The following is a 24,141-nucleotide window of genomic DNA, read 5'->3' as shown; positions in this document are numbered from 1 at the left end:
CTGCAGCCCGGCCGGTCCCCAGCTGTCACAGCCGTTTGAGTGACCCAGTAACGGGAAAACTCCCCCTCTGTAACTCTGCCCTCCAAATAAACACTCGCACCTTCAAAAAAATTCTGAAAATACTTAATACTGCTAATGACATGCTTACTGGTCACTGGATTTCTTCTGTGCTATTCCATGTAAAACCTTGTACTTGGACACTGGGATGCAGTGGGTTAAGCTGCCATTGAAACACCCACCCCTCCATCCACATCAGAGCACCTGCTTTGAATCCCAGCCACACTTCCTGTCAGCTTGGAGGCAACGCACGACGCCAAAGAACCAAGGTTCCTGCCACCCACGCAGGACTCCTGGCTCCTGGCTTCACCCCCGAGCAGCAGATGTATCATATCCCTGTTTGTGTCTGTCAGTTTGCCTTTCTGATACTTTCTGATACTTTTTAAAAATCCATTTACTTATTTTTTATTGTTTTTCGAAGAGCAATATTGCGCCTTAGATAAACCTCATTGGCGACAATACTGCCACTGTGCAAAAATTTTTAATTTTTCGTAATGAAATACTTCAAATATACAAATAGGGAATCCTATAACAAATATCATAATGAATCTAGGTTTATCAAATTTGAATATTAATACATTTCAACTCTTTAAAACATATCCTACTTAAAACTTCCTGCGTCCTTCATTCATGTCATTCCGACCCTCCAGCCATGAGATAACCATTCATCACTTCCATTCATGACTAAAATTTCTCATTACATATAACCAAAATCCTACATCTTACTGTATAGCTCATTTCTAAGCTTTACTTAAATGCTTAATGCTGTGATCTCAGCCTCTCTTCATTAAACCATAAGTAATATTAGAACCAGGAATTTATTTTGGTCATTGTTTTATCCCAGAAGCCTGAGAAAGGTCCTGGTTTAAAACATACATTCTCAGGTCCGGTGCGGTAGCTCAGTAGCTAAAGTCCTTGCCTTGAATGCACCGGGATCCCATATGGGTACTGGTTCTAATCCCAGCTGCCCCGCTTCCCATTAAACTCCCTGCCTGTGGCCTGGGAAAGCAGCCGAGCACAGCCCAAAGCCTTAGGACTCTGCACCCACGTGGGAGACCTGGAGGAAGGCCCTGGCTCCTAGCTCCAGCCGTTGCGGTCACTTGGGGAGTGAATCATCAGACGGAAGATCTTCCTGTGTCTCCTCTCTGTATGTCTGACTTTGAAATAAATCTTCTTTAAAAAGCTAAATATATGCGATGCGCCAATGCAGCCATTTCTGCAGGAACCCCCCGCCCCCAGTGATGAGCCAGGTGCATCCTTGAGTGTGGATTTCCGCCTTCCCACTTCCCCTGCCTACCTACGTTCCTGTCATTTGAGACGCAACTGACGAATGCATATGAATACGCAGTTAATCTAATTTTAAACTAAAGGGGCTAGAATAGTTCATTCAATGTTCCAAATTCCAGTTATGCGTTTTCTTTCAAAGGATAAAGTAAAAACACTAACATTTCACTCACCTGGTTTCTAGATCCTTCTGGAGGTTCAGCTTTTCACTTAAAAGGGCATCAATCTTGGAGTTTGATTCCTTGAGTTGATTTTGTAATGACTAACATTTTGTAAAAAAATAATAATTATTATAATGAAATTTTCTAGATCATTTCCCTTCATTAAAAGCTGCCTCCTAAGCTTTGCCGCCCGTACCGTGAGAAGGCCTTTGTGAGCCGGTGAGGCGTCCACCTCTCTGAACTCGTCTTCCGACTGACTTCCATCCTTATATTGCCTACAGACAGACACATGCCGAGCGCTTAGGAAAGCAATCTTCTTTCAAAGGGAAAACAGCTAACAAAAACTGGAACACATCTGGTAAGTTTTTAATAGCCTAAGCATGAGCAATTTTTCTTCTTTTTCAGAGAACAGTATCAGCAGGTACCGGTTCCTAATACTGAAGTACCACATCGTAACGTTCCGGTCCCAAGGGTCAAATGCTGTCTGGTCCGTAACCGTATTTCATGGACTAGAAGGAGTGAGAACACTCGTTGAGCAAATCGACTGACCTCGTGGGACACGTACGTTCTTTCTGAAAGGGATTCCACGCACGTTGGTGTCGTGGTATTTTCAGGTCAAGCACCAGATCTACACAGAAAATACTGCGTCACGCAGAAGTCACGCGGGAACAGGTGTGGACACCTCCCTGAACCACCGGGGGTCAACAGGTCAACCTCTCAGAATTCGTTTTCGCGTCTATGACCTGGAAAATCGTCTGTTGCCTCCACCCCACAGGAGTCTATGAAAAGCAAATCGAAGCTATTCCAGCACTCCGACCTGCCAAGCAGCAGCGCTCTCCCACGCGCGGGCCGCCGGCCGTGCAGCTATGAGCACCTGGGGTGCGGGCACTGCACTTAACGACTACACTTTAATTCATCTTTAATTAGACCTGAGCCTTGAGGTGGCATAAAGCGCCTCTGCACTGGACACAGCTTTCAGGACTTTCTTGCTTCAGCCGACACACCACCCAAGCCGTTACTGTTGTAGCTCGCGTGCTCTAGCGTGATTTCTGGTGTCACGTGCAAACACATCACGGTCAGTGCTACACAAACCCACGGGACATGCAAGTGGACTTGCTGTCAGCACACACACTCCAAGGCCACCAGTGGCCCTGCTCCCACCGGGGCCCCGGCCCTCGTGTCGCCCTGCTGCTGTCCCGTTCTTTACTAACTAAAACACCCCCTCCTACATCATCTGTCTTCAGCTCACACTAACGTCCTGTTTCTGGATCTCCAAATCCAAACCATCAAGTCAACACTCACTCTCAGCAAGAGTATTTGCAAACTCTACCCCACGGATCCGGGAACCCCTCTCAGGAGAGACCCTTATTAAGCTGCCATTTTAAGTGACCTCGGGTGCTCTTCCCGGTGGGGTCATTTGCAGCGTATCTCCAGGTTTCTACCTTTCTGCCGATGACACACTCAGGCGAGGAATGTGCCTGCAACCTGGTGCAGGGCAGGCACGTCGCTGCAGCCAGCACTGGGGAGAGCCTCATGAAGCTCAAGGTGACTCCTCTCCCCGTGTCTGCCACTCCCCCCATCCCACCCCTGCAAACTCACTGCAAACTCCATGACACAAAACTCAATGCCATTACCACTAACCCCTCCTGGCCCCTTCAGTCAGAGAACTGCAATGGGCAGAGCCCTAGAAACACCTCTCACCATCACAGCTTACCTAGTCTAGGTTTCGTTTCTCGCTCACATGTGATCTTGATCTAAATCCGCCTCCTGACCTGCACACTGGCAGACAGCTTACCTGAACCCATGCCCTCTGTGCTACACAGCTTCTGGATAACATCAGCAGGACAAACTATAGCACTCCAATTAAAAATAAATAGTATTTCCACGGTGACTAATACCTCAGTAATTAGCTGTACATATTTTAATATGATTACATTACATTTTAACATGAGTGGTAAAATACATTCTTCAAAACTTCTGTGCCCCAGCTGTAGGCAACTGCTTAGGTTGACTTGTGCCTGGGCAGTGCCACACTGACGGGGCAGGAAGCCATGGGCAGGAGCCGGGTGTCTGCCAGCCTAGGGGACCTGGGCTGTGTGCACAGCTCTGCACTCGGCCTCAGCCGCTGCCGGCGCAGGCAGATGAGCCAGCAGATTAAAGCTTTTACAAATGAATAATTTTTTTTAGTTAAAGGACTATTCATACCTTTGTGCATGGATTTTTCTAATTTTAGATTCATAATAATCAATCAGGCAAAGCAACCTATAAAACAGAAGATACAAAGAATTATTTTCAAAATATTTTACCACATTTACTATACTATACTTATTTAAAATTACAGCGCTGTAAAAATAGCGTATCTGTCCGCAGCCGGGACGCGACACGATGGACCACCCCACCTCAGCGCGCCACACCTCCTGCCTGCAGAGACCAGGCAAGAGCCCGCAGCTCCAGGACATGCCGAGCAGGAGGGGCGGCCAGGGCTACAACATTTTATTTCACACTTATACATTGTTTGAGGTTTTGCAAGCAAGTGTTTGTTTGGTAACTTAGAAAATGAGAGAAAAATAACTTTTTCTTAAATAGCTTATACTGCGTTCGCCTCCTTCCCAGACCTAACTTCTTTACACCAGCTTGACACTACTCTAAAAGCACACTTTAACGCTTTCTACCTCTTGCCTAACCCTTCTCACCCCCCTTATGCTTCCAGTCCATCTCTAATCTCAGCCTTCTTGTCAAACTTCATTCATTCTAAGTGACTTACCAGCCACCTCTAACTTCTGGGGCACACTTACTATGTACCACCTGGACATCCTGAGCAGGTGACAGAAGGGAACTCGTCACTGACGAGGCAGCGCCTAACACTTTAGAACATCCTTGGTCCTTGATGCTCCTCCAACCCTCCACCGACTCTCCTCCCCCTGGGGCGTCGCCCTGACAGCAGCGCGACTTCCACACGCTGACACAGACTGCAGAGCGCATGTCCACAAATGAGTGCTACCTTCCTTCCACATTAACCGCAAAACACAATCACTCTGGTCCCAGATGAGACAGTTTCTAGTTTTTCCCACGGGAAAGTCCTAAAATCAATGGCGACATCATAATACGCACCCCCAACGCTCACACACTAAAGGAGCTCTTCTGAGTCATATCAGACTTCTAAATTCTCAATTAAATATGTGGTATTATTTAGTAAATATAATTTCATGACTCTAGAGCAAAAAAAAAGCATAAAGCAGGAGTGGGCCGGAGGGAAGACGCAGGAGTGTCCCGCAGTTCCTGAGCAGTGCCATCGTGCGAGCACAGGTGACCCGGCCCCGTGGCCCTGCGCGCAGCACGTACTGCCTGTCCAGGACGGAGTGAGGGACTCTCCTGCAGAGATACGCGAACACTCTGTTTTGAGTGACAACACGCTCCTCCTCCTCCTTCGTTAACCTGCAGATCTCCTTCTGCAAAGAAGCAACAGCCTCTTGTTGCTCCATCCGCTTTTTCTTGTAATGCTGACATTTTGCCTGTAAGAATTTTACAAACATAATCAAGACATGTACACCCAGGAAATGCTAACGATTTGCAGAGAAGTATCCTTAGTTTCTACTGAATTACTTCATGTAAGAACTTAGCACTCCAGCTGTTTTTAAACGGATACAAGCTATGCAAACAAACCTGGAAAATGGAAGCAAAATAACCATAAACTGGGGAGACTACATGACAACTTCACGCATCCCAAATTTCACAGCAACAGACAACCTGTGCAACACTGATGTCATTTACACTTAGATTTACATGAAAACGAGCAAGAAGGAACTGCTATAAGAGACAAGAATAAAAATTGTTTTAGTGATCAGTTATAATGCAGTGCTGTGGATGGCAGTCAGGCAATACAGGCCATTACAAACACAGAGTAAGTTCATGGTCAGGCGGACACAGGCCAGCAGTGTTTGGCCTGGCAGGCCAGTCGCTGGCTCAGGCGCCTGCAGCTTGCTGGATTATGGCTCAAGCAGTCACGTGGGCGATGTGGACCGAGTTTCCGGCCTACCCCGGCCCAGCCCTGACTGCTGGCTGCTAAATTCCCCGGCAGGCACAGATATGGAGCTCAAGGAAGTGGGTTCCTGTCAGCCGGGAGGGAGAGCTAGCCAAGCCCCAGGCTCCAGGCCTGGCCCAGCTCCTGCGGACATCTGTGGAGTGAACCTGCTTCTGTCTCTCCCTCAATAAACAGCAATTTGAAACTAAATTTTAAAAAATTAACATATACTTAAGATTCAGTGGTTCCAGTCCTACCTATCTACCCAAGATAAATCAAAGTTTGTCTAACCAAATATTTGAACACGTCTGTGAGAACTCTGTTATAACCAGAAACTGCGACAACCCAAATGCGCATGTAAATAAGCTGCAGCCAGAGTGAAGCACTGCTGCGGGGTAAGCCGCCGACACACCGCTACATGGGTAAATCTCAACATGAGGCTAAACGAACAACTGGACCAACTTAACAGTTCATGCGATGTAAATTCTTAAACAATGTCAGTATCAGTCAATGGCCTTGATCTCGTTGCCGGACACATAACCAATAGGAAACCAGCAGCATTAGCCTGTTCTAACGTTGGCAACAACTGAATACCAAAATTAGATTGTATCTCAGGCTGCGAAGCCATTAGGAATGCTTACAACCCAGTCAGTCATCAGCACAGGCAGTCACAAGGACGTCTTAGCTCGGCACTGTGGGGTGAGCCGGCACTGTGGGGTGAGCCGGCACTGTGGAGTGAGCCAGCACCGTGGGGTGAGCCGGCACTGTGGAGTGAGCCGGCACTGTGGGGCGAGCCGGCACCATGGGGTGAGCCAGCACTGTGGAGTGAGCCGGCACTGTGGGGCGAGCCGGCACCATGGGGTGAGCCAGCACTGTGGAGTGAGCCGGCACCGTGGGGTGAGCCGACACCAGGGTGAGCCGGCACCGTGGACTGAGTCGGCACCAGGGTGAGCCAGCACCGTGGAGCGAGCCGGCACCGTGGGGTGAGCCGGCACCATGGAGTGAGCCAGCACCAGGGTGAGCCGGCACCGTGGACTGAGCCGGCACCAGGGTGAGCCATCCCAGCACGCTCCGACCTCTAAGGAAATCCTGAGTACCTGCAAAGCCTTCTGCTCCTTCTGAAGATCTTTGATTCTGCTCTGCTGCTGGCAAACCCTGCTCAGGGATTCATCCTCCAACTCGCCAACTTTGGACTTCACATTCTCCATGATCTGCTCCAAGTCATTAGCACGCTGCTCCTGATGCGCTGCTCGGCTCTGCGCCAGCTCAAGTTCATTTCTAATTTAATAGACACACAATTTTCTCCCTTAGTATTTAAAAGTAAGCCAGACCACTCAACATATCCATCGATACACTGACTTTACAAAATTACCTGTATTTTCAGAATTTTTACTTTCTCACAAAAAGAAATTTACGGTTCCATTATATACCTATACTAAGCTATTAGCAAAGATTTCTTCTGAAATTGTAACTACCTTTAAAGAGCTTCAAATTTAATGATTAAATGGAAAATTAATGTTTTTGAAGATTTTTTTTTTTTTTGGAAAGGCAGGTTCACAGAGGAGGAGGAGAAAAAGAAAGAAATATCCTCCATCTGCTGGTTCACTCCCCAAGTGACCACATCGGCCAGAGCTGAGCCAATCTGAAGCCAGGAGCCAGGAGCCTCCTCCGGGTCTCCCACCTCCTTTGGGTGCAGGGTCCCAAAGCCTTGGGTCGTCCGTGACTGCTTTCCCAGGCCACAGGCAGGGAACTGGATGGGAAGCAAAGCAGCCGGGACAACAGGTGCCCATATGGGATCCCGGTGCATGCAAGGCAAGGTCTTTAGCCACTAGGCTATGGTGCCAGGCTCCGAAAAATTAAATTTGAAGCTTTTCAGGGCAGTTATTGTTAGAACACATGCCTACAATTCAAAAGATTTTTTGCAGTTTCTTACTTAAGCTGCTGGTTAGTTTCTATAAGCTCTTGGATCACATTCTGTTGACGTGCCGTTTTTTCCACCAATGTTTTCAAATTCTGTCTCATCCGTTGTGATGACTGTTTGTCAAAAATGATGAACTCTAAATTTTAAAAAAAACAACGCAGATACTAAAAATGAAGGTAGGTAAGAAATGCTTAAGAAACTGCACAGCAGCAGCACCGGGGTCTCTTTACCTTTGAGGTCTTTCCTTCTGACCAGGCACAGGGGCTGTAAGCCGTGCTTCAGCAGCAGCATGTTCACGCTCTCCCACTCGGCTTCTTCCTGCTACAGGCCACGCGAGGACGAGAGAATTACCGTAACACAGACTGAAGAAATCCCCCAAATGTGTCATCTACATTTTCAGGTAACAAAGTCCTCCAAAAAGTCTGATTACATATGAATCTATATGCATGATTAAAATTAGAACAGCTACTGCTTGCAGCAAGCTTAGCCGTCAATCAGAAATATGCACTGTACAGATTAACCATACAGAGGCCTTAACAGTAACCTAAAACAAACAAAAACTGGAAATTTCAAGATTTAACTGCACTAGCACAGCCCTACTCAGAACAGCTGCAAACTACTTTATATTACCAAATATCTTTAATTGAATCACTCAGAATCAAAGATCACAGGAAAACTGATTAATTGGTGCCAATAATTTTAGCTAAGATTGTATTTATTTAAAAGGCAGACTTGGAGGGAGGGCCTTGCCAGCCACATCAGCAGGGAGTGCAATTCAAAGTGGAGCAGCTGGACTTGACCCAGTGCAGCAGTGGGTTAACCGGCCGCACCACATGGCTGCCCCAGGGCCGATAACGTTCAACTGTTTCCTGTGAACGGAGAAGGCGCAGGCATGAAGCGCTGGCATCTACTTGGATAACTGATTTTTGTAAAGTCACCCTGAAGTACATGTTTTTTAAAATTGTATTTATTTGAAAGGCAGAGTTAGAGAAAGAGGGAGAGACAGAGAACTGCCATCTGCTGGTTCATTGCCCCAATGACTGCAACACCCAGAGCCGGGCCAGGCCAGGGGTTTCTCCTGGGTTCCCCCGGGGTCCAGGGGTCCGAGCAGCCACATTCTGTCGCTGTGTCCAGTGCATTAGCAGGGAGATAGGTCAGAAGAGCAGCTAGGACTCAAATCAGCACCCCTAGGTAATGCCAGAACGGCTAGTGAACTTGGTATGCCACAATGTCAGCCCCAAGTCTGGTGTCTCTAATTCCAGATATGCATGTACATCCGGACCCTCTTAATGAAGCAAATTAAAATACAACAATGGGAAGAAATAAGAAACAGAAAACAATAAGAAGCTAACAGAGAGGGCCCAGAATTGCGATTCAGTGAAAGTGGGCTCTAGCTGCTGTCTCCAGTCGAATTCACCTCGGGAGGCAATGGACGGCCCACGCGCTCAGGCCACCCGTGCCAAGGCAGTGGACGGCCCACGCGCTCGGGCCATCCGTGACAAGACAGTGGACGGCCCACGTGCTCGGGCCATCCGTGACAAGACAGTGGACAGTCCACATGCTCGGGCCACCCGTGCCAAGGCAGTGGACGGCCCACGCGCTCGGGCCACCCGTGCCAAGGCAGTGGACGGCCCACGTGCTCGGGCCATCCGTGACAAGACAGTGGACGGCCCACGCGCTCGGGCCATCCGTGACAAGACAGTGGACGGCCCACGCGCTCGGGCCATCCGTGACAAGGCAGTGGACGGCCCACGTGCTCAGGCCATCCGTGACAAGGCAGGATTGAGCTCCTGGCTCCAGGGCTTCAACCAGCCCTGACTGTATCAGGGAACCAGCAGATGGAAGAGCTCTCACTCTGTCAAATCTTTTTAGAAAGAATACAAAGATTGTTTTTGAAATAGCATATTTAAATAAGATATCCATATTTTAGCAGTAAGCACACTAGCAAAACCTAATGAAGTGAAATAATGAAATGTGTCCCTGACAGACCAGACCGCCTTAGGACCCATTCTTAATGTACAAAGATCAACTTTGAAATTGTAACCAAGAATAAAGGATTAAAGGATTAAACAAAAAATGGGGAACATGGAGCAAAAAATCTGGAACTTTTTTATGTGTATGCCCTTTTGAGCCTGCTTCTCAGAGAACATTCCAGAAAAGCTTATCTTCCAACATTTTAGTCAGAGGGATCAGGCTGCAAGACGGGGTTGGCACTGCGGCATTTAAGCCAGCACCTCCAACGGAGTGATCCTGGCGCCATCATGTCTGCTCCAGCATTCCTGCTAAAGGAGCTAGGAAGACAGAGGACAACGGGCCAGGCAACGAGCCTCTGCACCGCGTGCGATTCCTGGCTGCGATTCCTGGCTGCGATTCCTGGCTGCGGGCTTTGGCCTGGCTCAGACCTGTCCATGTGGCCATTTGGGAAGTGAACCAGCAGGAGAGCTTTCCCTATGCCCTGGCTGTAGAGCCATGCGGAAAGAGAACAGCAGACAGAACAACGTCGCTCTCAGGATTTCAGATAAACCAATCAATCTTTGAAAAAACCATAGAACTGCAGGAGGGGCTTCCTCTTCCGACCCAGCTTCCTGCTCAGGCGCCCACGGCGACGGGGAACCATGGCTCCCAGGTCTGGGTCCCTGGATCCAGCTGGGAATCCTCACTTCAGCCTGCTCCAACCGTTCCGAGTGGGAAACAGTAGTTCAAAGATCTGTTACTCTCACACTTCTATTGTTCTGCCTTTCAAACAAATCAGTCTTTAAAAACTAAAACAAAACAGCACCGAAAAGAGCCTGCAAAGGTCAACTCTGAGGCCCATCTTCATGACCTAACGGAACTTTCCTTACAACAACAAACTGCACTCAGATGAGGCTGCTGCTTACACTGCACGGGCGGCAGGGCCCTTCCGCCCTCCTTGTCTCCATCCGGGCACCCCAACCCTCGAGTTACAAGCTCCAGTGAGGCAGGTTTGTTTTCTTCTCCTGTGTGTTTATTTTTGACTATATGAAAGGCTGAGAGACACACAGAGACATCAATCATTCATCCCAAGTGGCTGCGACCACTTCAGGCCAGGAACTGCATTCAGGTCTCCCGCAGGTGGCAGGACCCAGCGATGAGTCTGCCTGCATCCCAAGTACCCGTCAGCAGGAAGCTGGATGGGAGGAGAGTATCAGGCAGCCAACTCAGCTATGCCATTGTGGCACGTGTGGTCCCGACCAGTGGTCTGATCCACCATCCTACTGCAAAGAAGACAGTTGCCCTCACAATTATTTTAATATTTTTTTTTAATTGGAAAGACAAGTTTATAGAGAGAAAGTGAAATAAAGCTCTTCCATCCGCTGGTTCACTCCCCAAGTGGCCAAACAGCTGGAGCTGAGCTGAACTGAAGCCAGGAGCCAGGAGTTTCTTCCAGGTCTCTCACAAGGGGGTAGATCCCAAGGACTTTGGACCATCCTATACTGCCTCCCTAGGCAACAATAAGTGAGCTGTATGGGAAGTGGAGCAGCCAGGACACAAACCAGTGCCCATATGGGATGCCACGCTTGGAGGTGGAGGATTAGCCAATTGAGCCACCACACTGGCCTTATTTGCTTTCAGAACCTTATCCTGCCATTGCCTCCTCTACTTGTCCTGAGCAAATATAAGCTTTCCTCTAAGTGATTCAAGCTTACGGGCTATTACATGGCAACATTCCACGCAACAGACTGGTCGTGTTCACTGACAAAAACCAGCGTGTAAGGGTTTTTGTACGTTATAAACGTTCAGTATTTACTGTGAAGGGGCAATGAGCTAATTCTCTACTCAAATGCCAAAAGACAATGAATTTGAACTGACAGTATAGTGTGTAATAATTTAATGACTAATAACCTAAAACAGGCAAAACATAGATAAGGTCTTACTGTGTATGTCCCAGTATCTCTCAGACGGAAGCCCCTCAGCAGACAGGAGTAACCCCACGGCTCCTGGCAGCACTGTGCTCACAGCCACTTCATCTTCCCTTTGAACTGTCTTTTCTTCCTTTCATTTTCTTTTTAAACTTCTTACACAACTCTCCGTTCATTTAGGGCTGAGATCTGACCATACAGCCAATCTGGTGGGCCTGAGATTATTACTGATGTCTGTCAGGAGCCAAAAGCCTTGTGACGCTGCTGCAGCCTACTGTCAACTCACAGGAGCTGTCCCTGCGGGTCCCTGCGGCCCCTGCGTTCTAGGAAAAATGTGTATTCAATCAAATAGCAGCGAACAGTATTCTGCAAAGCACATACCCCAGAGCACCCCACAATGTTTAGCTGGGAAATGCTGGACGCTAAGTCTCAGGGTAACCAAACCTTAGAGTCCCCAGGTCTGCACTGCCCAGGCCTGACCAATGACTGGACGGAGCTGTTCAAAGCTTTGCCATTGCGCGCGCAGCATCCTTGGGCACACACCACAGCAGCACGCACAGCCTCCTCCGAGCTCACCTGTTTCTCAGCCATGAGTCTGCTTGATAACAGATTAGACAGCTGGCTTTGAGGGGCTGCTTCAGGCACAGAGTCAGAAGAAGTGGACATTGGCAGTAAGAAAATCTGAGTTGCCTAAGCGTAAAGAAAATAGTAAAACAGAAGTTAGGAGAAATTACAAAAGGAAACAGTACTTTTGCAGGACATTAGGCCACTGCTGTGTCAGAATTTATCATGTCCTAGGAATCATCTAGACACAGGCTATCCTACAATGGTCTTTGAAATAAAACAGTCTCAAGTTTCAGATACAGGCATAGAAACCAGAGCAACAACCACCTGTTCCAACCAGATGATGTGCAGAGCTCCCGACAACAGTAAACAGTCAAGTGAGAAGCAGAGGAGAGCCCGGGCCAGGCTCACAGGCAGCCCGACGGCTCTGTGGACGCCAAGGACAAAAGCAGCGGACAGACAGGGCAAGCATTCCACGCCCAGGCTCCTACAGATGCTGACCAACAGCTAGGCCGGCCAGAGCAGCGCCAGGACTCCAGTGGACTGCAGTGACAAGCCCTCGGGCCACCACCTGCCGCCTCAGGTGCCGGAAGCTGGGCTGGAAGCAGAGCAGCCAGGACTCAGCCAGCCACTCTGCCACGGGGGCACTCCACATGGCAGGTTATAACGCTGGGTTACAACGCCGCTCCTAGAATGCCACCAACCTAGACTATCTTTATTCCTAAATCTATCAGAGGCTAACAACAAAGGATTCTGTTTTTCTGGGCACAAAAAATAAACTAAAGCTTATATTTAATTTGCTCTTATTATTGAACAGTCTACAATTGCATAGGAAAACAATTTTCCTAGATCCCTGACATACAAAAATCCTCTTTTCCAGAATCGAAATCATGCACGTTCATCTCCATCGCGAAGCACCAGGAGCCACTGAACCACACCCCCGTTTGTTGCTGCCAGGAACGTGCAGGGAGCTAGCTGGCCGATCCAGGATGCCTGACTATGAGCCCAGAGAGGAGAGACCATCTCCCCAGGGCTGATAAGCAGTTCTCCTGGCTGCCAGCTGAGTGACCCTTCCAGAGCATTCTCTGTCCTCATCTGTGTTTCCTCTGCATTACCAGTGACAGTCATTCCTGTCTAACCCTACAGATCCTCAAATTGTGCCATTTCTGCCAGCCGACACCAGAAGCGCTTGCTTCCCTTCAACCTTTGATCTCTTTTCACAGCACTACTGAGCAGCTCTGCAATCCGTTTCAAATAGTTTCATTTAAAAAATGTCAGCCAGTTTCTATTGTTTACTTTGTTTTTCATTTTCTATAAGAGAAGTTTTCAAAAACACACAAAAATACAAAGTATGATTAACCCTGTATTCAACGATCACCAACATTCTTCCACTCACTTTCTTCCGCATGCCTCACTCGTCAGTACAGTCGGCCCTTTGTGTCCACGGCCTCCAGTCACACACCACCTGCGTTCTCCCCATGCTTGGAGTTCCGAGTCCAGTGACCCAGCTAGGGGATCCCCAAAGAAACCTCACCTGACACGAGCCCAGACCTGACTCCTCGTGTGTCCCAGCCAGCATAGGGTCCAGCTCAGTCCGTCACCCACATCAACCTAAACTCACACTGGTGGATGCATCTGCTGGGCAGTTCTGCCTCCAGCTCCAACTCTTATGCAAACCAGTGGATGCTGCAGCCCAGCCCAAACCTGCCCGCCACATACTCAGCCCTCATTTACACCAGCGGGAACTGTAGCCCGGTCAGAACACCACCCAATCACTCCCACCAGCTCCACCCCCAGCCCCAATTCCAACACGTGCCAGTACGTGCAGCAGACTGATTTAGACTGTACCGCATTCCACTCGGCTTTTACACACACGAATGGGTGCTACAGCCTAGCTCAGCCCAACCATTTCCACCATCTAGTCCACACTTAATGCTGGCCGGTACTACTGCCTGTCCAGCCAGGTCCTTCCCCAGCCCTGGTTCTCACACTCACCTGTGGGAGCTGCAGCCCATCAGAGCGGTGCCCCAGTTTCCCTACCAGGCCCACTCCCAGCCCTGGATCTTGCACTTATTAGGCGGTTCTGCAGTCTAGCTTGACAGAACTTGCCCCCAGTCCCAGTACTTGCCAGCTAATGCTCTGGCAAAGCCCAACCAGCCTGTACTCACTCTGGCTCATGCATATACCAGCGGGTATAGTCACTTAGCCAAGCCTGGCTCTCCCCCTAACCCAGTTCCCTGCATAGCCTGGTCTGCCCCTGATCTCACTGCTCACCAGCAGGAGCAGTGGCCCAACAGGGGAGTCTGCAATGCCCCCCAACCAGGCTCGCCTCCCAATCTGCCCAGGTCTTACATGTCCTAATGGGTGCTGCAGCACAGACTGGTAAGGCCCGCCCCACTTTGGCACTTGCTGGTGGGTGCTCCAACCTGGCCAGGCCTGCCCCCAGTTCCAGCTCATTCTGGTCAGTGCTGCAGACCAGCCCTTGACTGCAGACAGCCTTGACTGTCCCCAATTCCAGCCCCAAAGTGAACAGGCTGGCGCTGCAGCTGACCCAGCCTGTCCTGCACCCCGTCCTGATTCTCACATCTGCCCGTGGCCCAGCCTGACCCACCCCCAGACCTGACCCACCCATATGCTGGTGGATACCAGCCTGGGTTGGGTTGCTCCCAGTCTTGACTCTTGTGCTCAGCAGCAGGTACTGTGTCCTGACAGAGGAGTTCCCAAAGCTCCTCTGGGGGGTCATCTCCCAGTGGCAGATCTTGCACAAGCACACCAGTTGATGGTTGGCCCAGCCTGACTTGACCCACCTCCTGTCCTGGCAGGTACAGCAGCCTTGCCTGACCAGCCCACCCCCATTCTGGCTCTTACCATTGAATGCTACAGCCCAGCCACACCTGATCCACTCCCATATCCAGCTCTTGCAAGGTTCAGGGGGTGCAGAGACCAAGCCCAGCCCATCCTACAGCCACCCTGGCTCTCATGAGCACCTGCAGGTGCTCGAGCCTAGCCTAGCCTGACACACCCCAGACCCAGTCCACACCCATGCCAAAATATACCTACAGTCATGTCCAGCCCCGTCCACCCCATTCCAGCTCTCATGCTCATCAGCAGGAACCACGATCCAGCCGGGTGTCCCCGTAGCTTCCTGACAGGCTCGCTCCCAGCCCCGGATCTTGTGTGTGCTGGCTGGTGCTTGCTCTGACTCAGCCTGGCACAATCCATCCCCCGCCTTGACCTTTGACATTGGATGCTGCAGCCTGCCCCAATCTAGCCCGGCTCCAGTTCCAACCCTGGCTGGTGGGTGCTGCACCCATTCCTAGGTTTCACACAAACCAGTAAGTGTGATGGCCTAGCCTGGGCTCCCAAGCCCTCCACGGCTGCCTTGGCGGAAGGATGTTCAGGTCAGTTTTCATTTCAACAGTTTTATATGAATGCAAGCACTCTACTGTATGTTAATGAAAGCTGCTTTCTTCCTGGCAGGTGTTCATGTCGATTTGCGTGCCCAGCTACCTGCGGATGGATAGACAGTGGGGTTAACCTCTGACCAACACTGTGTGCAGGTCTGTGTGTGGACAGCGCCCCCTGCTGCTCTTTGGTAAAACGCCAGGAATGAGAGGCCGGCCTCAATGGCAGATGTGTCTGTGGAGCTTTTTAACAAAGTGAGAGTATTTCTGCACTGTGCTTGTAGGACTGACCTTCCTACCTGGGTTTTCTTGAAAACAAACTCTAAACCACACATGCAAAGAGCGCATCAAGTCCCTGGTACACAGACCAGAAACATCACAATAACCACCAGACTTCACTCTAGGAAGAAAAAAGCATGCGGCACATTAAGATCAGGTGTTACTTTGTTAGCCCGCTTTCTGTAAGCAAAAAGGAGCACTGCTTCAGAGCCGCACGCCGGACAGTTTACAGCAGCAAAACAAACCTTCACCAACATGAAAAACATCCCAAATATCCCTTCCCAAAGATTCTAAGAATTACTGGCAGGTAACAGTGACTAGCGGTTCATGGACATAAACGCCAGCAGTGAAGCGCCACACACACCTGCTGAACCAACGCTGCCGGCGGGAGGGCGGGGCCAGCTGCAGGCCGGCCTCTCGGCCACGCCCACCCGTGTGCACGGTCACCCGGAGGACCCGGCGCACCAGCATCTGCTTGCTCTCTTGCTCTAATAATTTTTCCATGAAGAAGGACCGGCAGGTGCGGGGGCAGCGGAACGGCTGCCTCGTGGGAGGCCCACACCCGTGTCGGAGCGCTGCTCGGCTGGAGAGTTCCAGACTCGGGGCTTCAGCCCGCCTCACCCCTGGCTGTGCCAGGCATCTGGGGAGTGAACCAGCGCATGGAACAGCTCTCTCTCCAAGTTAATGAAAACAAAAACATTTTAAAAACGAGGTTGTCAGAAGTATATTTTCTTTAAGGTTTATTTTATTTTATTGAAAAGGCAGACACAGAGAGGAGGAGAGACAGGGAAGAAGATCTTCCGTCCAATGATTCACTCCCCAAGTGATCGCAGTGTCGGAGCTGAGCTGATTCGAAGCCAGGAGCCAGGAACCTTCCCGGGTCTCCGATGCCGGTGCAGGGTCCCAAGGCTTTGGGCCGTCCTCAACTGCTTTCCCAGGTCACAAGCAGGGAGCTGGATGGGAAGTGGAGCTGCCGGGATTAGAACCGGCATCCATATGGGATCCTGGCACATCCAAGGCAAGGACCTTAACCATTACGCTGTAGTGCTGGGCCCAGAAGTATATTTTCTTAAAGGGAAGTTGAAACCAGATGCTGAGACACCTAGTACACTGGTTCAATTCACTAACCCCCCAAGTACTGGGATCCCACATGGGGGCCGGTTCTATTCTATTTCCCTTCCCGCTCCTCGCTTACGGTGGAGGACGGCCCAAAGCCTTGGGATCCTACACACACGAGGGAGACCCAGAAGAAGCTCCTGGCTTCAGCTCTGCTCAGCTCCGGCCATCGCAGCCACTTGGGCAGTGAACCAGTGGATGGAAGATCTTTCTGTCTCTCCTTTCTGTATATCTGCCCTTTATGATAAAAAATAAACCAATCCCTTAAAAACAATTTTGAAAAAGTAAAAAGCATTTAAAAAAAAAAAAAGAGAAAAAAGCAATGCCACAGGACTGCACCTGAGGCTGCCCGAGGCCAGGGTCCCTGAGACACAGGCACACACTCATCTGAGTGTGCAAGCAGCAGGCTGCCCGAGGCCAGGGTCCCCGAGACACAGGCACACACTCATCTGAGTGTGCAAGCAGCAGGCTGCCCCAGGCCAGGGTCCCCGAGACACAGGCACACACTCATCTGAGTATGCAAGCAGCAGGCTGCACTCAGGTGAACACGCACCACATGACCCAGCTTCCTAGTCGCTTCGACTGTTAAAAGAGAAAGCTGATAGATGAGAAGTTTAAATAAAAGACTGTATGTTTATGATAAAAACCTTCTGAAACGCACAGAGCAGGCAGCAGGGGCCCTGGAAGGGCCGGCAGATCTGCATGCATCTGCTTATCACTTATCATGCTAGGCACTTGCACTGCAGTTTTAATAACTCACTTCATGCTAAACAAATTGTTAACAACAGGAATTAAATATTAACCCAAAGAAAGCTGGTTCAACTCTGTCATCAGACTGCATAAATGCACTGTGGATCGGCCGCAGAGCCAGGAGGTCTAACCTCCCCAGGTCTCAAGTACCTGGGTCATGAAATCAGGAAACGAACCGATTAGCTCACAGGGTTACTGTGAAAACTACGAGTTAACAAAGAAAAAAAAACACTGAGCACTGCCAGCACACACCAGGACAGGCGTCACTGCCAGCACACACCAGGACAGGCGTCACTGCCCCGCACACACCAGGACAGGCGTCACTGCCCGCACACAGGACAGGCGTCACTGCCCCGCACACCAGGACAGGCGTCACTGCCCCGCACACACCAGGACAGGCGTCACTGCCCGCACACACCAGGACAGGCGTCACTGCCCCGCACACACCAGGACAGGCGTCACTGCCCCGCACACACCAGGACAGGCGTCACTGCCCCGCACACACAGGACAGGCGTCACTGCCCCACACACAGGACAGGCGTCACTGCCCCACACACAGGACAGGCGTCACTGCCCGCACACAGGACAGGCGTCACTGCCCCGCACACAGGACAGGCGTCACTGCCCCGCACACACCAGGACAGGCGTCACTGCCCGCACACAGGACAGGCGTCACTGCCCGCACACACCAGGACAGGCGTCACTGCCCCGCACACACCAGGACAGGCGTCACTGCCCCGCACACACCAGGACAGGCGTCACTGCACACACCAGGACAGGCGTCACTGCCCCGCACACACCAGGACAGGCGTCACTGCCCGCACACACAGGACAGGCGTCACTGCCCGCACACACCAGGACAGGCGTCACTGCCCCGCACACACAGGACAGGCGTCACTGCCCCGCACACACAGGACAGGCGTCACTGCCCCACACACCAGGACAGGCGTCACTGCCCTGCACACACCAGGACAGGCGTCACTGCCCCACACACAGGACAGGCGTCACTGCCCGCACACAGGACAGGCGTCACTGCCCCGCACACAGGACAGGCGTCACTGCCCGCACACAGGACAGGCGTCACTGCCCCGCACACAGGACAGGCGTCACTGCCCGCACACAGGACAGGCGTCACTGCCCCGCAAACACCAGGACAGGCGTCACTGCCCCACACACAGGACAGGCGTCACTGCCCCGCACACACCAGGACAGGCGTCACTGCCCTGCACACACCAGGACAGGCGTCACTGCCCCGCACACACCAGGACAGGCGTCACTGCACACACCAGGACAGGCGTCACTGCACACACCAGGACAGGCGTCACTGCCCTGCACACACCAGGACAGGCGTCACTGCCCCGCACACACCAGGACAGGCGTCACTGCACACACCAGGACAGGCGTCACTGCCCACACACAGGACAGGCGTCACTGCCCCGCACACACCAGGACAGGCGTCACTGCACACACCAGGACAGGCGTCACTGCCCGCACACACCAGGACAGGCGTCACTGCCCCGCACACACCAGGACAGGCGTCACTGCCCCGCACACACAGGACAGGCATGCGAGAGCCCAGGGCAGCGACCACACTCCGCAGCCCGAGGTGAACGGCACCTGCAGGATTATCAGGATGTCAAAAAACACTGCACATTATGCACATCAGCCCTTGCTTGCCGCGGCCCAACGTCTGCAGTCACTGTCAGACATACCTCAGCCATAGCTCTTTCCTCTTGCACTCGGCTCCTCGTCATCCAAGATGATCACCCAGTGAGTCTCAGGTCCAAAACTAGACCTTCATCTAGGGTTCAGAAAGACAAACAGAGTCTGGAGGTGTCCGACTTCCTAGGCAGGACGGCTATTCCCAGAGCAGGTGCCACCATGCTGGCCAGCACTGACCTCAGACTGCACCAGCCTCAGTCCCCGCCAAAGACCTCCCTCGGAGACCCCTGCCACTTCGGCAGGCTGCCCCCCGACCCCCTCCTCTACGGCAGGCCGCCCCCGGACCCCCTCCTCTACAGCAGGCCGCCCCCCGACCCCCTCCTCTATGGCAGGCTGCCCCCCGACCCCCTCCTCTACGGCAGGCCGCCCCCGGACCTCCTCCTCTATGGCAGGCCGCCCCCTGACCCCCTCCTCTACGGCAGGCCGCCCCCGGACCCCCTCCTCTACGACAGGCCGCCCCCTTTTCCTTCCCTCTCCCTGCTTTTGTTGGGTACCCGATCTACCACTGCCTGTTACCAATTCTTACTTCTGGCTTCAAAGGTAAGCGACCCTGTCTGCAAAGCTGCTAAACAAAGCAGTGACACAAAGGTGAACTGGCAAGGGCACAGAAGCGCTCGGGCGTAGCCAAGCCCAAGCCTGCTCTGCAGAGGTCCAGGCTGGGAAGCCACCAGGGCAGCGTCTGGGCAAGGCTGCTGCAGGGGGCAGGGCTTCAGGGGCACAGCCACAGCAAGAGGCTCTGCTTTTCCCTGGCCAAGCAGGGGCTCCAAGCAGCGTCACAGCCACAGGACGGACTGGGGACCAGGAGGCCTGCACTCCCATGGCACAAAGGAGCCGGTGCCTGGCTCAGTGAAGTGAAGTGCTGGCTTTGAGGCCAATGCCAACACACACACCGCAGGTGAAGCACTCAGGACCCTGCCCAGGTGGGAGGCCTGAACTGAGTGCTCAGCTACCCAGCCTCAGCTGTGGCAGGCACTGGGAGTGAGCCAGCTGACAGCAGAGCTTTCCCTGGCTCTCTGCCTTTCAAATAAAAACAGCAAGTTTTAAAAAGGAGGGGAAGCAAAGAACATAATTACATTTTTTTCAGATTTCCCAACAATTTTCTAGGTGAAGTAGCCCCTTACAATACAGCCTAAGTGCACTATGCCTTAAAACGCAATGATAGGTTGACCATTTCTGGGGGGAGGGGGAAGGGAGAAGATGGAAATAAGTGATAATAGCCAACAATTTCTTTATCAAGCGAGTCACACCAACATGTAAAAGCTTTCTCAAAAGTGCACGTGTAAATGCAAAGTAGTTCAATGCTAGAGCCACCCTGCTCCTTCTCGGTCCAAAGGAACCAGCGGCGTCTACCAGAACGGGCTTGTGGTCATCCTAAGCAGCACTGGCGCCCTGGGCTGCAGACCGCACCCTCAGGGCGACATTCCCCTTCCGCCACCTGCCCCGCCAACAGGGGAGAAAGACGCGACCCCCTCGGCAACCCCCAACCCAAGCAAGGGAACGGCAGGCAGAGGCCCGGAACGCCGGCACAGCTGCCCGACAGCACCCCGAGCACCGAGCTGAGGCGCCCCTAAACGCAGACATCGTCCCCGAGCGGAGGCTGGGCACCGGGGGTGCCAGGGACCCGCCCCTCTCCGCTCGGCGTCCCAAGCCTGCGCACCAGCCGCCCGGGGACCCCGACCCCAAGATCCCCGGGGAGCAAGTCCGCTGTCCGCCCGGGGACCCCGACCCCAAGATCCCCGGGGAGCAAGCCCGCTGTCCGCCCGGGGACCCCGACCCCAAGATCCCCGGGGAGCAAGTCCGCTGTCCGCCCGGGGACCCCGCTGGGGACACCCCGTCTCCCCCCAGGGACCCCCTCCCTGCCCCCCAAACCCTCTGCCCGGGGTCTCGCGGGCCCCTCGGCCGCTAACCTTGCTCGGCCGCCCCGCCCGGTGCTGCCCGGTGCTGCCCGGCCCGGCTCCCCCGGCAGCCGCCCGCTCCCCGACCGTTGCCGCCGCCCGAGGTCGGCCCACGGAGCCCGCGCGCCCGGGCCGCGACTGGGCCTCGCGAGACGCCGGGCCCGCCCCCCGCGTCCCCCGATTGGCTCCGCTGCGGGGGCGGCGCTACGGCGCACGCTGCGGGCGAGAGGCGCTGCGCTGTGATAGGCCCGCGGGCCTGTCCGTCACCTGCTCTTGCCGTCCAGGTGCAGGTCGGTTACCTGCGGCCTCAGTCACGGAGCAGACGTCAGGTGCGCCGGGGTGTGGAAGTGAGGCTCGGGCCGCGTGGCCAGCACGCCTTCCCGTCGCCAGCGTGTCCTCGGGGGAGGACAGCGTGTCCTGGGGGCCCCAGAAATGACCGTCGATGGCATTTCACCCACTCGACGCTTTTCCGAGTGTCCACGAAGTGTCGGGCCCTGCGTGGGACGCCGTAAAATGCAGACATCTTCGTCTGGCTGGGGAGATGGGCACTGACCCCGAAGTGGAGATACAGTGTGACGTGTGGCCAGAGAACGGGCGTGCAGACAGGAGGGAAGGGTTGTGCGTGGAGTCCTCGTTTCCGATTCCGGCGCCCCAGACGCGCACTGCTGCATTCCCGGGTGCCCCACTTCCCATCCCGCTCCCTGCAACCCTGCACCCCCGTGGGAGACCTGGAAGAAGCTGCTGGCCCAGTCCTGGCTGTTGACGCCATTTGGGAAGGGAACGAGTACGTGGAAGAGCTTTCTCTCTCTAAAATAAATATATGTTTTTTTAATCAGCCTGGGAGCTTGGAAAGCTAATCCACAGGCCTCCAGACAGTTAAATCAGAGACTTCAGGGGGGGACTCAGGCAATTCCAATCTGCTGGCAACAGGTACAGCAGGAAGAGGGAAGGACATTTAAACAAAGGCGCCTTAGTAAACAACGCCTAGCTCACAGCTCCCATTAACACCTACTATTGTAAAAATGGTTTTTGTTGTAATCACCCTTGGGCCTTTGCGGCACGGCCTGGCCATAGAACATCATTTACAAACAGTGCAACCTGGAGGCTGCCCAAGCAACCTGAGGCTGCTGCGGCGGGCATCGGAGAGGCAGCGGAGCCAGCTCTTTTTTCAGTTTAGCTCATTTAGAGTCTAAAGCTAGAGTCTCTGCCCACCATTTTCAAAATCCATAAGGACTTCAGCAATCCAAAATGTCTAAGGAAAAGCCACCTGAAGGGGGTCTCCGGTTTTGTTTTTGTTGCATCGCACAGCCACATGGTGTCGCTGTTGACAGCCGGTCTGCTCCAATGGGTCGGATGATGCTGTCGCAGGTGCAACTCCCATAGGCAGAGAGGAATCTCCCAGAGAAGCTGCAGTGTCTCTGGCAACGGGGCGGACAAGGACACGGCTGTCAGAGTGCGACGCTTTCAGGCCCGTCTTCCAGGAAGCTGTCAACACCGTGGACTTGTCATCCGTGCACCCTGCACCCACCCTATATCCCTGCCCTTGTATGCCTGGGCATTCACACTAAGAATGGCTAAGATAAAAAAAAGGGTCTCACTGCTTTCCCTTCCCAGGTTACCCTAATTATGGACATGAGTCAGAACATCTCTGAGTTAGTACGGATTATTTTGGATGCAAACACTAGGGTATCCTACTCCAACTGTCTTAATACAGATACTTTGTACCTCACACAAAGAAGACCCAGAGGCAGAGGCAGTGTAGATGTTAGCACTGGTTAACTCAGCAGTTCAAGTTAACAAGGACCCAGTAACTGTCAATCTCTCCTCTATAATAAACATGGTTAGCACCCAGCATGGTAGCCTAGTGGCTAAAGTCTGCACCTTACACGCACCCAGATCCCATATGGGCACTGATTCATATCCCAGCAGCCCTGCTTCCCATCCAGCTCCCTGCTTGTGGCCTGGGAAAGCAGTCGAGAACGGCCCAAAGGCTTGGGACCCTGCACCCAAAGGAGGCTCCTGGGTCCTGGCTTCAGATCAACTCAACTCTGGTCATTGTGGCCACTCGGGGAGTGAATCAGCAGATGGAAGATGTTTGTTTCTCCTCCTCTCTGTATATCTGCCTTTCCCGGTAAAAAAAATATTTAAAACTAAAATAAACATGGTAAACCTCAGATTTTATGTGACTTTCCAGTTACCCGCCAGGAGCAATCAGGACCACGTGACTTCTTTTCAATTCCCAGCTCTTCCCTTCTTTTTTGTTTGTTTTCTTTTTAACTGTTTAGCTCACACCGGCGCCTCTGGTCAAGAGCTGTCAGAGAAATGTGCGGGTGGCTTAGGTTCCAGGAAGAAGGAAAAGGGTCTCCCCCTAGAGGAATGGCCCCGGGGAGTCCCAGGGGTTGCAGGTTAGAGACAGGCTCCGTGAGTAAAATGGGAGCCTCCCGGGGAGGCTTTCACCAGTGCCGGAGCCCTGAGGGCTGTGCGCTCCCAGAGTCTGGAATTGGAGTCCTCTCCCCGAAGCTCCTGGAGTTTGCATATTGGTGGATGAATGGGAGGAAGTTCTAGCATGCTCTTCAAAGGAACTCCCTGTTACTGATGACCGAAGCCCAGCTGGCACCTCTCTTACTAGAGAAGGAAAAGACCTCACACACCAACAGGCGTTAGCTCAGCATCCTGCTGCATCCCTCTCACAGGTGCTGTTCCTAGGCGCCAGCATCCTACATGAGCAGCAGTACACATCTCAGCCGCTCACTTCTGACCCAGCTCCCTTGCTATGCAGCCTGGGAAAGCGCCAGAGGATGACCCAGGTCCTTGGGCCCCTGCACCCAAGTGAGAGGCCTAGAGGGAACTCCTGGCTCCTGGCTTCAGAGTGGCCCAGCTCCAGCCACGTGGCCATTTGAGTAATGGCCCAGTGGACACAAAAAATCATTGTCTCTCCTCTTTCTGTAACTCTGCCTGTCAAATAAAAATTAATCTTGTTTTAAATAAGTTACTTTTTAAAAAGTGCTTCATTGGCAAAACCACACTGGAGTTTGAGTGGCTCTAAATATTAATTTTATATTCATAAAAGTGCAGGAATGGGCCAG

General features: G+C 52.5%; 1 protein-coding gene across 3 annotated transcripts in view; it reads right to left on the bottom strand.

Annotated features, from left to right (window-relative positions):
* CEP70 (centrosomal protein 70) overlaps nucleotides 1-19,243 on the bottom strand; it is a 31,592-nt gene extending 12,349 nt beyond the window's left edge. For 2 of the 3 annotated variants that reach the window (XM_041004270.1, XM_041004272.1), the window contains exons 1-9: nucleotides 19,151-19,243; nucleotides 11,902-12,015; nucleotides 7,675-7,765; nucleotides 7,457-7,580; nucleotides 6,621-6,801; nucleotides 4,845-5,014; nucleotides 3,708-3,764; nucleotides 1,699-1,777; nucleotides 1,515-1,603 (exon numbers count right to left, since the gene is read on the bottom strand). In XM_041004270.1, coding sequence (XP_040860204.1) covers nucleotides 1,515-1,603; nucleotides 1,699-1,777; nucleotides 3,708-3,764; nucleotides 4,845-5,014; nucleotides 6,621-6,801; nucleotides 7,457-7,580; nucleotides 7,675-7,765; nucleotides 11,902-12,015; nucleotides 19,151-19,192 — 947 coding nt within the window. In that variant the 5' untranslated portion in view covers nucleotides 19,193-19,243. Of the gene's footprint in view, nucleotides 1-1,514; nucleotides 1,604-1,698; nucleotides 1,778-3,707; nucleotides 3,765-4,844; nucleotides 5,015-6,620; nucleotides 6,802-7,456; nucleotides 7,581-7,674; nucleotides 7,766-11,901; nucleotides 12,016-17,588; nucleotides 17,598-19,150 lie in introns of those variants that run through there. The other variant, XM_041004279.1, reaches the window with a different exon arrangement.
* Between the last annotated feature and the right edge of the window lie 4,898 nt (nucleotides 19,244-24,141).

Source organism: Ochotona curzoniae, unplaced genomic scaffold (genome assembly GCF_017591425.1).
Source record: "Ochotona curzoniae isolate NIBS_2020 unplaced genomic scaffold, NIBS_Ocur_1.0 contig_1302, whole genome shotgun sequence".
In the NCBI taxonomy this organism is placed as follows: domain Eukaryota; kingdom Metazoa; phylum Chordata; class Mammalia; order Lagomorpha; family Ochotonidae; genus Ochotona; species Ochotona curzoniae.
Note: the sequence above shows the minus strand (reverse complement) of the source record. Positions and strands in the feature narration are given on the sequence as shown.